Below are 16,393 nucleotides of genomic sequence, written 5' to 3' on the forward strand. Positions count from 1 at the left end.
TGGGAGGGGGGCTCAGTGGTCTATCCTGAGAGCTGACAGGGAAAGTGAGGGGCTGAGAGAAGGTCCTTGAGGACGTGAACTAGAAGCAAGAGGAAGGGCCAGGAAGGAGGTGGGATCTGTCCGGGGCGGATCTGCTGGGGGCACAGTGGGGACTCTGGTACCTGGACGCTTTTCATTCATGGGATCGCCTCTCAGCCGCCCGCGCTGCGGTTCTCATTGGCGAGGCCAGTTCCTGTTAGGGCCGTGGTCCAGGGCCAAAGCTCCTCTCCCTCCACGGCTCTCTGTTTTTGATTAACAGTAATTAACCGTAGCCTTCACTGCGTTAAGTATTTGACTTTGCATCCTGTGAGGCCAAAGGAAGTGCCCCTTTGTCCTAAGAGCTGAGACGGATGGGATAAGGAGCTTTCCCTAAAAGGGAGAGCGAGGGGTTGTTTAGGGCTCTGGAAACAGCAGGACTTGCTTTGTGGAATGGAGGCCATTTGGGAAATCACTGCTGTGGATCCTCTGATGGGGGGGCCCACCGGCCCTGGCTGGGCCAGGGAGCCCCGAGAGCGTTCTCGGGGCGAGGCAGCTTTGGAGGGCTGGATGGGGGTTAGGGCGGTCCCAGGGGGCTGGACTGAGGGTGGAGCTGTCCACCGGGGGCTGAGCAGCTCCTGAACTTAGTGGCTACGGGTGTCTTGGGGCAGAGGCTACGCGTGCGTGCGTGTGGTAGGCAAGTGGGGAGGGGGCACTCAGGAGCCAGGCATGCAAAGGGGAAGGGAGCATGAGGACCTGGGGTGAGGGGAAGGGGGTGTGGTGCTGGGATAGTACATCGATACTGATCCCGGCCTGGGAGGTGAGAGCTGGGCCTTCCGGGGCAAGGTCAGAGACCTCGCTCCCGCCGCTGCTTGGGCACAGTCCAGGACAGTCTGCCTCAAATGTCGGGATTTGCTTAAACTGATCTCTCTCTTGCTAGCATCTCTGGCCTCACTCACTGGCCCACGGGCTCACGAGAGGGAGGCTCTAGGGCACATCACGGTCGGCCTGTGGGACGCTCAGGTTATCCTGGGTCCCTGACTTCCAAACCACCCTGAGAGCAGAAGGCAAGAAAAAATGTTTCCTGAGGAAGTAAAACCGACACAACAGCCAACTTCACTTAAAGGTACGATTTGCAGTTAACCAAGAAATGTCAGGGTTTCTCCTTCCACGGAAGGACAGAGAATGGCAAAGCCCAGACCTGGGGGAGACTTGTGCTCCCGGGAGAGATGATCAGCCTGCAGTTAACTTTCCCAGCCTTTCTGTCCCTCATTCTTTTAGATTCAGGACCTCGTGAAGTTCTCCCTCCCCCTCGCCATCCCATCTCGCTTCAACATTCAGACTCCTTACCTCACCTAGGTCAGTTATTTCGACGGTGTGATCTCCTGGTACCATTTTGGACCCTGGTGGTTTCAAGGGGTTGAAAGAGTGAAAGAGATGGGATGAAAGGGAGGTGAGGAGACATGGCCTTTTCTCCCCTGCTCTCTGCCCACAACTCAAGGAGTCAGATAAAGGCCCCACCTTAAACGGAACTGTGACCCTGAACATTAACTGTGACACGGGGCGGGGCCTTGAAGAGACTTCCCTTCCAGAGGACCCATTCTGCCCAAGTGTCTTCTCTGGCACGTACTGGCCAGCATGGGGTCTCTGGCCTGCCAGGAGGAGGTTGGGCATTCCAAGGGGAGGTGTGGAAAGAAGATCTGGGGGAAAAAGAGGCTTTTTGACAATGCTGCCTTGTCTTTACTTTGAAACGTATCACACGTGCGCCAAGAATCCAAACCAAAGAAATGGAAAACAAACAGCAAAAGGAAAGAGAGCTCTTATGGGGAAGATGGGTTGTGACGCTGCGAAATTCGATCCTATTTCTCCATCCCCCCCAGCAGGCCACAGAGACTTCGGGCAAATAAAGCGCCAGAAACAACCCACCCCACCAATTAAAATAAAACCTGCCCCAAACCCCTCCCCCAGGAGAGATGCGGAGGGCCTGGAAACTTGTCCACCCGCCTCCCCCCTTTCTTCCTGACATTTCTCCCGAGGTGACTGAAGTTTCTCTTACAACAAAAACATGGGGAAAAAAATTTGTACCGACAACGAAACAATAATGATAATCCGGTAAAAAAAGAAAAGCTTCAGCAGAACCGTGATAACAGTCTTTTTTCTACTTGTTCATTTTTTTCTCTAACTGTGCAAAACTTAAAAAATAAAAACACACTCATACACACATACTTAGACTCACAGCTTCCATTCAGCACATCTGTGTTAAATATGTCTGTGTCTTTCTTCTCCCCAACCCCTTCACATGTGCAAAAATATTTTAGCGGCCCAGGTGCCTCCTCAGCCCTCCTCCCGCTTGCTTCCTTCCTGGCCTGCCAGGGCTTGTGGCCTCTGGGGAGGAAATCAAATGATCAAGGGTAGAAATTCCATGCTTCTTCACCTGGCATTTCATTGGCCAAAACCTTTGGTTATGCTTTTCCCCCTTGACATGCATATTTTCTCATTCTCCTCTTCCCGTTGCTTAGGTTACTTGTATTTTGCCCATCATTTGTCCTGCTCGACGCCACATCATGCCCTGCTCTGCATCACCACGGCCCGGCCTCCAGTCCTGTCCAGGATCCCCTTGGCCACTGATCACCCTGATTTCCTACGGAGAGGTGACCTCACCCCTCTGCACTCAGCACAGAAAACAAGTGTTGAAATGTCCCGAAGTTGCAGAATGAATGGTGAGCAAGGGCAGAGAAGGGAGATGCTTCAAATCCCCCTGATAGGACAAGAAAGCTTTCTGAGCTCTCTGCCTACTCCTGGGGCAGACACACACACACACACACACACACACACACACACACACACACACACACACACACACACACACACACACACACACACACACACACACACACACACACACATACATGCACACACGCGCGCGCACACACACACACACACACACACGTACTCATATCCAAAGGGGCTAGCACTCTTTAAGCACAGGGTGTTCCACAGATGTTGCTGGAAATGGTGTGGTTCCCTCCTCTTTCCACATGGGGCCCCTGTGGAGTGGATGGCAGGGGAGGATGTCTGATGCTCGGGGAGTGAAGGCGGGACTGTGGAACCTTGTCCCCAACCCCACCTGAGATGATGCCGCTGCTTGCCTCCCAGAGTGGTGTACAACTCCACACCGGGGCTGCCGGGCGAGTCTGTGGTGGAGACTGGACCACAGATGGAGATGGTGTCTAAGGTCCCTTCATGGTTATAGGTTTCCACGATCCTCCATCAGACCGTCTCTCACTATAGCCCCTGCTCACCTAGGACACATGTCTGAGCACACATTCGTCTGGCTGGCTAAAATGATGTATCCGTGGATGGAAGGACAGATGGAGTAACAGATGCCAGAGCCAAGGTCAGTTGTATGTCCCTCCTCCCTTTTCCAGCCAGGTCCTTCCTCTTGATTCTTCGGTCCTTCCCAAACACGACAAACCTGGGACTGAGTTGGGCTGGCATTTTGGCTTGTCTCTGGAGGCTGTGCTTGAGTGTGTTTCTTTCCATGATGACTGCCAAAGAGCTGAGGGAGGGGAGTGACTAAAGAGACAGCTGAGATGTTGATGAAATAATTCCCAAGGAGGTCTGAACAGTCCAGAGACAAAGTCATCTGCATCTGCAACGGCACCAGATTCTGCAGGGAGCCAGGGGTGAGGCTGTCTGCCCCAACTTTCTGCAGAGTTCTCAGGAAGGATGGTGGGGATGGGAGCCACGGAGAGAGCTGGAGGTAGAATCTCCCAGATGCACTCGGCATTTTACCTTGACCCCTGATGAGCGACGACCAAGGAGGATGGAGGTGTGTCCTCTAGACGGCACTCGGGGATCTGCAAGGGATCAGACCCATGACTGTGGTCGTGATTCGTTAGCATGTGGAGGCAAGTGGAAAACAACCAATTCTGCTTCCAGAGTAGATGCAGCTGTCTTCTTTTCTCCCTCTACGTGTTACATTTCTGCCGCTGTGAGCCGGATTGGGAGGTTGGGAGGATCTCCACAGTGGGCTGTAACTGCTATTCTTTCTCCTGTCTGGTTTTCCACAGGCCGGGAGGAGACTGGGCACGCAGGGCCCTATGGGCACTTGGAAAGGCTCCAAGAGGATTGGAAGGGAACAGAAAGGCCTCTGGATGCCAATCCAACAAGTGGGAGACAGCCTGCGAGGCACCCCATGACGCCTCACGCTCCCCACTCCAGCCACACGCAGGAGGTGCGGCCTTTCTTCTCACAGTTGCAGAGGGACCACGCCACTGACAGACCCCCTGGAGATGGAAACCTGGGCCAGGAGACGTCTTCCCAGTGAAGGTGATACAGAGCTCACTGCCTCGTGCGCAGGCCAGCGTTCGGCTCAGTGCGGGGCTATCATAACGCGGAAGGTGAAGTAACAGTACAGAAACATCCTTCATCCTCATCCATACTCGGGCCCTGCCGCGGGTGCGTGGGGTCAGCGGGGAAAGAGGCCCCCTCTGATGTCTTCTGGTCACCAGGTCCCTCATGGGGGGGGGGCAGCCCATCCTGGACTAACTGAGGGTCGGTGGCTTGGCTCAATCATGTTGGTAGAGCAACTGAAAGAGAGGGGATCCAGGAAGGAGAGAGAGACAGAAACAGGCAGAGAGAGAGGGAGATAGCGCTGCTCAGGGGATGTTGCTGACGCCAGTCGGAACTTGCACTTGGTAAAGATGATAATCTAGACTGAGGCACGGCTTGGTGTGTCCCTCCCTCCAGGGGGTGCCTGGAAGGACGGTTCTCAGCTGTCTAAGCTCATGAGGGTTATGACTTGTTCTAGTTTGTAGGCCAGTTTCTGCTTCCCACACTGGTCATCGTGGTCCAGAGGTCCAAGGATCTGTGGAAAAGCCAAGAACGGGGCGGTCACTAGTTTGCGTGTGTGTGTCTGTGTTCTTAGGGTACAACAGACAGGGGGCGTGGTCAGAGGGTTTGGGAGGATGTGTGCAGGTGAAGTGGCCCACACGAGGTGGCAGGGGAGGCACACAGCCTGGGTGACGGGGTGGGGAGGTGCGGGGCAGCGCTCGGGCATAGGGGACAAATGTGTGGGCACCCAGGTGTCAGTGAGCACAGGATGCCGGCGCACGCGCCAGCATGTCTGAACACGTGACATTTCACTGCCCACGGAAGACAGCTGAGAGTGGGCAGGAGACACCTGTGCCAGGCTGCTGCGGTTACCTAGAGGTGAGACAGCAAACAGGTCCATGCCCAGTGGGAAGTGTGGCGCTGTCTCGGGGTGACTGTGATTTCATGATATCAAGACATTCCACCCCCACCACCCCACCGTGAAAAAGGAACGTCTTCCTCGTCCGCAACCCAAGGCCTGAAATTCCACATTTAGCAAGTTATTTGGCTCCCCTTTGCCTGTTAAGAAACCAGTATCCCTCGGAGAGTTATGTCTTAAGCTTTACTGGTCATTGACACCCAACGGACAATGTCTACACAGCCTTTGCTGAGATTACATGGGTGGCAGAGGACAGTGACAAAGCAGTTGTGGACACATGAAGGAATATGTATTCGAATCTGGCTCAGACTCAGGAGCTGTAGGATTGAACAAGGGCTCCACCAGTTTCTGGCCGGGTGATGTGGGGAAAAACATGTAACCTCTCTGAGCCCTCATTTCCTCATGTGTACAATGAGATGGGACGTGTGACTCCCTCTCGGGCTGCTCCAGGAGAGGGGATAAAGTCACGTGACATATGTGAGCGCCCATCACACAATGCTGGCTCCAGCAGGGGCACGTGACAGCAGGGCTGTTCTCTACGGGTCCTGGGGTCTGAGGGAGCAGGGAGGGGAGAGGAGGCTGAAGGCTTGAGGGGAGGGTCCCAGAGCTTTGGCCATCCTGGCCCAGGTAATAAATTTTTAATTGGGGAGACCAAGCGAGTTGCCAACTTCTTAGCTGGCCGAGGACCACCAGTGACTGGCCCCAACATTTCATAAAGATGGGACGTTTTAATACTAACTGTAGACGAGTGAACTTGCAGACTAAGGTACAGGCCTTTCCAAGATGAGACAGTGGCACTCATATATTGGCCTACTGTACATCGTCCTCACTTGTCACGCGGCCACAGACAGGTGGAAACTGCCCTGGATTAGCACTGGCCCGTAGGCTGGCTTTGGGGTCCCTCCCCTAGAGGACCCACCACTGACTTTCCCTGCACTTGAGGTTCACAGCATTATACTGCTCATGGCCTGTGGACACCAGGCCCTGGGCCCTGCTGGGGCTCCTTCCTTAATCCAGAGTTCCTAGAACCTCCCTCGGGAGTGAGGCTGGGAGGAAGCAGAGAACCCGGGGCCCTGGCTTCGGCTCCTGTTACTACCTTCCACTCACAAGGCAGCTATGCTGCTGCTCAGACATGGGGAGCCTGGATTCTGAACCTACCTGGTCTATACCGGGTATGACCAAGAAAACCATAGGCACCTCTGTGCTGGCCAGAAAGAAGGCAGTGTCTGCAGGGGCAATGACCCCAGATGAAGTTTCCTAACTAGGGAATGCAGCAACTAAAAACAGACTCCATTCTGCTCTGGTCTGTATCTGTTCTGTTCTGATTCTCTCCTACCCTATCATCTTGTTTATTCTGTTCTGTTCTATTCTATATTCTGTTCTATATTCTATTCTATTCTATTCTTTTCCTTATGACCTGCCCATGGAAGTGGGGAACTGCTTGCTTAAAGATAATTAGATCAGAGAGAGAAAGGGAAAAAATCAAGGAGAGGGAACAGCAGGGAAGAAAAAATAAAGAGAAAAAAAACCAAAAGAGATACTTGATCTATATATCTGAAAAGAACAGGGATTAATGTAGAACTGACAGACTGCTATGTTTCTAGCATCCCCGTCTTTAGAGCACAGCCGCCAAGTCCTGGGTGGTAGAGTTTCCCCAGCAGACGTGGGGGAGGGGTGTGTCTGGCGTGGTGCTCTTGGGCACAGAGGCTGCTCCGGGCAGGGATCTCTGGGTCTCTGTCCCAGTCCTTCCCAGCGGGCCCCGAGCAGAGCAGGGCTCACCTCCTCGCTGTACTTGCCCACGTAGGAGAAGATCTCGGAGAGCGCGCTCATGGTGTTGAACTCGTTCACGTGCATCCGCGACTGCTCAGCCAGGTACGCGTTCATGTCCTGGTCACTGATGGCCGGCATCTTCCCGATGTCTGAGTAATACCTGCCGAGGCATGGGAGTGAGGAACCGTGCGTGCGGGGCAGAGGAGAGATGGAAACTCCCAGCGCCGGGTCTGGGGCCAGCGGGTTCGGAGGGTGACCCAGACACTATCAGAGGGTGCACAGGGTGGGGACAGGAGGAAGGAGCGACTATCGTCTGCACTGGCTTTGCTCCCGGCTCCCGGAAGAGTGGTCCATTCTGCCTTGTGTGTCCTTCTAACTCCCCCTCTCACAGACGCAAGACATCCCCTCCATGGGGCCTGAAGGCTCTTCTAGGCAGTTGCCCTGCCCTGATGCCCCCCCTCTCTGAGGTTAGCCAGGAGAAGGGTGGGGCTGGGGGCCGCTTGCGGGGAGAGGCTGGCAGAAGGCAATCAGTCACTGTCACTTGCAGCTGTGCACTCCTGTCAACTGGTTAATTAGATACCAACATTTACATTTTTAATTTCTGCAGTTTGACATTTCATGCAGCAACCCCCAACTCTCCCACCAGAGGGGAGTTGTCTCGTTTCCTAATGAGGAACTGAAGGGCCCTGGTGCCCCCCAAGACAGGTGCTTTCGGCTGTGGGCTCCGGGAAAGAGACCAGGCCCCTGCAAAGGCGGGGGAGCATCTGGGCCGTGGGGCAGTGCGCCCAGGAGTCCTTGTGGTGCCCCAGCTCAGCCCACGCTGAATGCCCGTGGCTTCGTTGCTGGGGAGAGTGAGCCTGAGAGCGTAGAACAGAGGAGGGTGGCGGGGACAGTCACCAGGGTGGGGACTGGGGTGAGGCAGGTGAGGCAGCTGGGGAACAAAAGTTTTCAGAGAGTCACTCACTCTCACCTGGGAAGGTGCAGGTGACAATGACAGGCCTTGGGTTCCCAGAACTCAAGGCTTGATCAGGTGAGTGGAGGGAGTATTCTCAGAGGCCCTGGTTCATTCTCACCCTGGACGTCAGCCCTGCATCTCTCCCTCTGCATCCCTTACCATGCTGACCATGAACCTCTCAGTCCTGTGCCCACCTTCACCTCTGCCCCTAGGTGCCCAGGAGTTGGGTGGCAGACTATCAGAGGTGGCACTCGTGTGCTACTCCAGCATCATGCTCAAGGGCCTGTGTGAACGACAGGTCAGTTTGCGCCAGAGCATCCCCAGGCCGGCAAGGATTGGCAAGGGGTGGGCTGGCCGCCCTACTTGAGCCACAGCCCTGCACGGAGGCCGTCCTGCCTCTGGCTCATTTGGACTTCCTTTCTTCACAATGTTATTTCAGTGTGGGGTCCTCTCTTCCCTCGCCCTCCCTCGTCTCCAGAGCCCTTGGGCCCCTCAGCTCCTTGTCTTGTTTCATTTTGGTTCCTCTGTTCCATCCCAGAAGAGCCCACTCTCTTCCAGGCCTGACTCCCACCCCAAAACATCTTTAGGGTCCCCAGGGTTCCAGGTAATGACATCCCAGGTGCTAAAGTTCCAGGGAGAGACTCGATGTATTGCCTCTATTTTCTGGAAGGCAAAAAATGCAATGTTCCCTTTGATAGCAGAGAACCAGGGCGTCAGTGGTGTCCCCAACCTCGCCACTCCTAAGGAGATTTGTGCCATCGTCCCCTCGTGACTCCATGCCTAGTGAGCAAATACATTCGTCCGGTAAAGGGTCACGTCCACAGGTCGTATGGGGGAAGGAAATAGGAACAAACAAACGAGCCTCTCACTTCTGTGTCGCGGCCAGCAGCCAGACGCAGCTCTGGCAACATGGCTGGGTCCAGAGTTTCCTCCAAACAGTTTCACTCTTGTCACCGCAGACAGCCAGACCTACTGACCGCGAGGAAAACCCCAGGATCCCCTGATGGCACGTGATCGTCATCAGAAGCAAAGACTCCTGCCCTTCCTGCTACCTGCTCGTGAAACCTTACAGGTAGGTGGACGGCTCTGTCAGGCTTTCTGCAAATAGCATGAGGCCTCCTACTGTGACCTTAATGGTTGTGAGGGGCCTCAGAGCCCAGGTTAGGGGCCACTGTCTTCATGGGAAACAGCAGTCGCCCGGCACTCTGTCCCTTCGCAATGGCCTGCCTTTACCGCACTAAAAGCCCAGTCCTTTGCTCCAAAGAGGATATACAGAAAATGAGTCTGTGTGAGAAAGAGAGGGAGAGGGTGTGAGGTGGGGTTGAGAGGGGAGTGTGGGAGGGCAGGGGTCTAACTCCTCACCTGCAGTCATGGGGGCAGCCGGCCTGGATGTGCTCTGCGTGATTCCCGCTCATAGTGAGGTCAGGTCTGCACGGGGCAACCCGCCCCTCCTCTGCTGCCTGTGTGCAGAGGGCGCTGGATGGGCCCAGTGCACGTCGGTGCCACATACGAGCCTACGAGTGGATCGACTGCACGTCCTCACCTTCAGCAAGTTCTAAATGGCTGAGCTGAGTGGCTCTGGGCAGTCTGATGTCCTAGAGGAGTGTGGGGCTTGAGGTCTGCTGACATTCGGCCCATCCTCACCCCAAGCCCTGCCTGGAGCTAAGTGGGCCCATCCCCCCTGCAGGTCTCTGCTGCCCTTGCCTGGACCTCTCCCTGCTCCTCGCCAGGGCTCTGCCCAACCCCACTCCCTGGCCAACACCCCTTGAGCCTGACAGTGGCCCTGCTCTGGCATCTCTGCACTGTGTGCACAACTGCTTTCTCTCGAGCGCCTGCTGTGCTGGGGCTTTGCACTGGGCTCTGCCACTGAACAGCCTTATTGATTGTGAAGAATGCAATTATGTCCCATCAGTGAACTCCACACGAGCGCTCTTATCCGCTATAGCTGTGCCGGGAGGAAGGGAAAGGTCAGCCTGGGCTCCTGTGCTTGCACTTGCTCCCATGGGATGTCCTCCTGCAGGCGAGCCCTTCTCCAGAGGGGAACCAGGTGGGATGCCAGCCCCACTGTGGTCCTGATGCTGGAGAGCTGGATTCTCTGCTGTTGCCCAGTCTGCAGTGTTTTACATTCATGTGCTTCTGTGAGATGCACCCAGTGTGTGATGGTGGGCACCCCATCTCTGCCTTTAGGATGGCCCCAGTGATTGAGAAGGTGGTCTCCAATGCCCTGGACTCTTAGAGAAGAACAAAGTATCCTCATCCCTTCAAACACCTCAAGGATGAAGGTGCAGACGTGAAGGACATTTAGATCCCAAGGCTCTGATGTATAGATACTTACTTTTCAAGCTCCTGCATAAAAGTCTGTTCCTCTGTGTTCATTCACTGACCTCCCCAGGCCCAGCAGAATCAGAACGTTGCTCCCTGAGCCCCCACAGCTGATGGTGCTTGCTGAGGGCCTGTCTGTGTGTCCTCCTTGACCATGATGAGGGCCACAAGGGAAGGATCAAGTCTAATCCATCCCGAGCGTCCAGTGCGCCCACGATGGACCCCATAAATGACCCATGGATGAATGTATAAGTTAATGAGAGGTCCATACTTTCACCTCCAGTATTGCTCCCAGGGTGAACTGTCACAAGTTTTATATTTGGAATGGATGGCTTCTTTAGGAGGCATTTTTAAATATTTAAGATTCTTAGCCTGTTTCATGTGTGACACAGGTGAGAGATGGCATCCCAGCGAGTGGCATGCCCGGGTCCAATTCCCAGGGGCCCAACTGTGGCTCCATTCCAGGAAAACCTGTGCCTGCAGGTGAGGGAGGCTGCCGTTGCCACGGGGTTAATTCCAATTTAAAATGAGAGGCAACCACCCTAACATGACACTGTACTGCCGTTGACAGTGCAATAGAAATTTCTGCTGATCATGACACACCAGTCTGGTGACAACACTGTTGAGTTCTGTCCTCTGAGATGAGGGTAGCAGTTGGTTGCTACTGGGGAACCAAGAGATTCTTCTCCCTTTTACTAGGTGTGGCCGTAAGCAAAACCCCTAATACTTGGAATGGAGGCAGCAAAGACTGGGAGCCTGCAGTGACGTCACCAACCACAAGCATTGCAAGGTATTTGGAGGCAGGAATGGGATGGAGGGTGGATGAGAGGACAAGCAGAAGGATGGGAGGGTGAGTGGGAGAAGGGGAGGGGATGGTGGGGGGATGGGTAGATGAAGAACTTCTGGGAGGTAAAGCTGCTTAGGTATGATAGAGTGACTTGGGCTGCTCAACCAACAGAGTTAGTGAGGACTCCTGAAGCCGTATGCTTCCCACCCCCTGATAGAGAGGGCCACCAGAATAAACCCTGTTTCTCAGCTGTGAGGACAGCAGGCCCTCCCCCGAGATGTGCACAGGGCACGCTCTACGGCACTGAGACAGTGAGCCTGGGCCCTGTGTGCGCTGTCTGCACGCTCACAGCAACCGAACATCGAAATCAGAAGTGGGCAAGCCCTGGCCACAAGAAAAGGGCCTTCTACCATCGTTCTTCTGAACTGGAGGCTGCCCGTGCTCTCAGCAGGCCAAGGTGGGCGATCAGGCTGGCTGTGGGTCCTGAGCAAGCTCTGTGCCGCCGGACTTCATCTCCCAGCAGCCAGACAAGCTCAGAGGCCAGCCTCCTCGGGAAGGGAGACCGGAACTGATCCACTCACCACCGAGGGAGGAAGCACTCTAGGCTTGATCTCCAGACCTATCTGTGCTATTTCCCAACCCCTCTATCTTTGTACCCTCATCCCAGAAGGGGAGGAGAAATGATTTGGGACCCCAGCAAGTGAGAGATGACTTTCTTGAGAGTGCCTTTGGTTGTTAAGAAACGGGCGGGATAAGAAATGGAGATCATCAAGGCACTCCTAAAAATGACCAAATGGACTGGGGTTACTTGTGAGCTATAGCCGCTGCGTGGCACAAATCTCATTTAGCACCAAGTGAAAGGGAGACCATTAGCCCGGCGTGTGCATTATTCTCACCTCTGACTAACCGGGCCATTCTGGGGACGTATCCTCCACACAGATGTTTCATAAATGCTCCCAGCCCTTCACGTCCCTGCTTTCTCCCTCCCTGCCCGAGGTCCCATTGCAGTGACATTGCACCGGGACAGGGATAACCAGAGCCCAGCTGCTGCCTCTTTCTTCTCTCTCTTTGCTGAAGAGCCAGCTGACCACACGGGAGAGCTTGCTCGTCCTGGCGGCTCTGTTGTCAGAAGAATGAGCCACTGTCGACGCAGGGGGAGGTAAGAGCCTCTTTGGTGACTCAGACATAATCAGATACGAGGACAAAAGAGTGAGCTGTCTCTCTGACAGCCGAGGCTGGAAGCCCACCACATGCACCATCAGGAAGGGGTGGGGGAAATATCAAAGAACAGAGGGAGAGGGAAAACAAAATGCAATTCTTCCAGTAGAATCATGTTACTGGGGTGGCCAGGATCCCACCCCACTCTCGGTTATTCCCTCTGTAAAAGGGAAGACAATTTTCAACTATATAAAGATGGAGACTGTCTCTCTTCCATGGGTGAAACAATATTGTTCATTTTGTCTCAGTCACTGAGTCAAGAACAATTTCTGGTCTCTGACTCTTCAAAGAAGCACCAAATCTGAGTTTCCATCCAGGTTTCCTATCTTTAAGCTACTTAGAAGAAAGAGAGAGGGACTCTAAAATCAAGACCGCCATGTAGAGGTGTGCAGGTTGTTCACTGCACAAAGGTGCTTGGTTGAGAGGGTGAGCTAGGACTGACAGCTAGCCTGCCACTCAACAAACCATGCATCCTGGCATGGGGCCACATCGTCTGGTAGGAAGGGGCACCTGCCTTAATTCACACAGACACCATATGGGTTGGCAAAAGCCCTGTCTAAAAGTACCATAAATTGTAGAAAAGAGATTTGGGAGTCAGCTGAATTCGGGGATCTACTTTTCTCTTGGCCACTTAAGTCATCTTGGACTGATTACTCAACCATTCTGTATGTATAGTTCTTCACCTTCATGGGCACAAAATGAGGTTATAAAGCCTGTCCTCTTATATTCCGGAGCTACTGTGATGAATAAATAAATGACTTTCAGCTGGTTGTTTAGCTCAGGTGCTTGGCATATGGAGCTGATACAGCCCAGACAAACCATGAATGTTCTTTACTGTGAGTTAGCTTTGTACCAAGAGGAACCCAGCTGCACAGCGTACAGGTGGCCCTCCCATCACAGGTGCACGGCTGAGACTGGATTAGGTTAGGCCCACTATGGCTGGGACGGCACCCTAAGGGCCCGGGCATCAAGAGTTCATCGTGTTGAGAGTCAGGGGACTGGGACTGTGCGAAGCTGTTCAGTGTGACAAGGACGTCCCCACAGGACACTGGAAGAACTGCCAGATGGACAGGGGCAGATGGGGACAGGCCTCCAGCCTGCCTGTAGCAGGATGCTATTCGGTCCCTTGGAGTCTTTCTTTCTTTTTTTTTTTTTTCGTTTTTTAGTAGGCAGGGAACTCTTATTTCCTTCCTGGGCCTAGAAAGAGCTGGGCCCTCCATGCAGGGGAGCAGAGCACAGTGGCAACTTCTAGTCATGTCCCATTCTTGTTTCAGCTGACAGTACTGGGTCCGTGGGCTGTGGGTGTCACCACTGCAGGCTGGGGCTTCGTGCAGGACCAGTCTGCAAGCCCTGCCCATTGCGGAGGGGAAGGAAGGGGTCCCACATCCACCAAGTAAGTTGCCTGCTGTGGCCCAGGGCCTACCTGGGCTCCTCGGCCCAGCACTCACCTCTCCACCCAGTTCTTGTAGCTAGGGATGTCCTTGGCATAGAGCAGCTTGTTGGAGGGGGAGTCCTTGCCCAGCCGGTGCTCCGACGTGGAACAGGAGTCCATGAAGGTCTGGGCCACCACCGACAGGCAGGCGTCAGTGATGCTGTTCTTGTGGATGTCAAACACAAACTGGGGGTTCTTGATCATGTTGACCCAAAACCTCAGGGGCAGGCTGTGTGGGGGGAAGAGGCAGATGGTCAAGGGAGCCGGGGGGGGGGCAGGGGGGCACTTTACATTGACCTTGACAGTTCCCTGGAGAAAGAGAAAAGGCTGGGAAGCAGGGGTTCTGAGGGGCCTTCTCTATGTCATCAGTTCACTTTCCGGGGACGTGGAGATCAGCTAGGTTGAACAATCTGTTCAGAGATATACGGCGTTGATGGGCACTGAAGGGCTCGATGCCCAGCCTTTCCCTGGAGAGAGAAAAGGCTGGGAAGCAGGGGTTCTGAGGGGCCTTCTCTATGTCATCAGTTCACTTTCCGGGGACGTGGAGATCAGCTAGGTTGAACAATCTGTTCAGAGATATACGGCGTTGATGGGCACTGAAGGGCTCGATGCCCAGCCTGGACCACAGGACTCACCATCTGCCCTGAGAACACAAGACTTTGGGGTCCAAGGCAGCCATGACAGGTACTAGAAAATGGAATTTCTGACTCTCTCTTCCACTGTCTGCCCCCTATGCCACAGATACAAGGCATGTCTGGTTGGCAAACCTTAAATAGCCTGGAACCTGGGCTGTGTGTCTTATTCTCTGCCCTCTACTGTATGACTACTACTGAAGGCCACGCCCTTCCTGCCCGGTCGTATGGGCTTATTCCTACATGGTGAGGGCCCTGGCACTGAACAGTTCAAGTGGAGCTAACTGATTCCCATCCCTAAGCGGGCATGCTGAACAGACCCCACTCCCGGCCTCTCACCTGCCCCGCTGTGTTCCCTCCTTCCCCTCCCTTTCTTCCAGTTAGCACCTGCTGTATACCAGGAGCTATGCTGGCAACTGGGGGTCCAGTGTGAATAAGACCCATCCCCTGTCCTGCAGAAGTCTGCATGCTGCTGGGCTCGTGGGGATGTCAGACGTGCAATCACGAACTTTGGGTGTTGGACCTGAAGCATGGGTGGGGTCCAGTGTGGGAGCCAGGGCGGTGTGAGCACGTCTACCCAGAGGGGCGTTATCTGGAAAGTCTTCACAGAGAGGACGACACTTAACGGTCTCAGTGTCAGAGATGCAGAGGTGTTCCTTAGCTGGATGACAGCTGAAGGAAGAGGACAGGAAGGTGCTGCAGGAGGGGAGTGAGCCCAAGACAAAGAGGAGATGCAACCTGCAGCGCCATCTGCTAACGGAGCCACCTGTCTGTTGCTAGAAAGGGTCCCGAGGCATCGGGCGAAACCTGCCCACCTGCCCCTTTTGACTGTACTCTGCTGGCTCTCAGATTCCGCGGCTTCCATCCAGCCTGTGGAGACGCAGGTCAGGAAATGGGGTGGCACCCAGCAAGGGGCCACGCATCTCCCTCCCTCTGCCTCCACACCGTCACCTCCTGCTATGTGCCCTGATGCTTTACTGTTGCTTGGTTGCTGTCCTCAAGGTTGGTAATAATAGTTAAAATGCTTGCGTGTGTCTGGCTTGCCTCTTACAAGTTAAACTCTTTTGAATTACATTATTTCAGTCCAGCAAGAACAAGATTTCTATATTTGTTGTATCTCCCAGCAGCCAGCACGTACATACAACAAAGGCTAAGATACAGTAAGGCCTCATATATAAGACTGCCAGTCGGTCAACAAGTATTTATTAAATTCCCACAAAGTGTGCGGTGCAGGCAGCACCGAGGTGTAACAATGGTAAGTGGCACTTGTTTCATCCTAGGAAATCCAGAAGAGGAAATAAAGGGACGGTACAGAAAGTTCTGACACTCAGGGGAAAGTCAGGGTCACTGCAACTGCCCAGGGGAGACCATGAGAGCTGGGCTCAGAGCCCCGGATGGAGGACTCCCGGCTGCCCAGCTGATGACATCTCCGGTCTACATCTTCCCGTTTCCGGAAGGCCCACCTGGAAAGGGACTCTGGGAGGCCGTATTTGCTGCATGGTGGTTTCTCCCCAACATTCCCCTTCCTTCAGCCAGTTGTGCTGATAGGCAAATCAAACAGGGAAACCACAGCAGCTCCTAATGAAATTTTTGCATATTATTAACATTAGCGGTGGCACTAATCTCTGGTTGATTGCAGCCACTCAGGCTAAATGAGTAGGAGGTTTATTTAAGAGAGAAAAGGCAGGGGAATGTGGAGGAAGGTAGTAGGGGAGAGGGTGAGCTAACAACTTTGGCTAGGAATAAAGAAACAATCTCTTTTCAATCAGGGACAATTAACTCTAAATCAATATGCAGACTTCATAATTCCTGGACTAACTTCGTCTTGCCCAGGTGGCCACGATCAGGGTCGGGGGAGTGTGTCCTCTGGTGAGAGCTGGTACCGCTGTCTACTGCCCGGGCTTTCCTTCCCTGACACTGGAGCTTGTTACGGTAACACCTGGCACTTGGAAGAGCGGGCAGGAAGGAAGGGTCTGGCCTACCTCCAAGGACTTTATGGGATTTCATC

The 16,393-nt window shown here is 54.1% G+C and overlaps 1 protein-coding gene across 3 annotated transcripts in view; it reads right to left on the reverse strand.

The window, feature by feature from the left end:
* Positions 1–4,789: 4,789 nt before the first annotated feature.
* The window catches only part of PLXNA4 (plexin A4), a 382,796-nt gene continuing 371,192 nt past the window's right edge, over positions 4,790–16,393 (reverse strand). For all 3 annotated transcript variants that reach the window (XM_007455355.1, XM_007455356.1, XM_007455357.1), the window contains 3 exons: positions 13,770–13,982; positions 7,049–7,199; positions 4,790–4,885 (listed from right to left, as the gene is read on the reverse strand). In XM_007455355.1, the coding sequence (XP_007455417.1) occupies positions 4,790–4,885; positions 7,049–7,199; positions 13,770–13,982 (460 nt within the window). The remainder of the gene's footprint in view (positions 4,886–7,048; positions 7,200–13,769; positions 13,983–16,393) is intronic.

This window comes from Lipotes vexillifer, unplaced genomic scaffold, assembly GCF_000442215.2.
Source record: "Lipotes vexillifer unplaced genomic scaffold, Lipotes_vexillifer_v1.1 scaffold687, whole genome shotgun sequence".
NCBI lineage: Eukaryota > Metazoa > Chordata > Mammalia > Artiodactyla > Lipotidae > Lipotes > Lipotes vexillifer.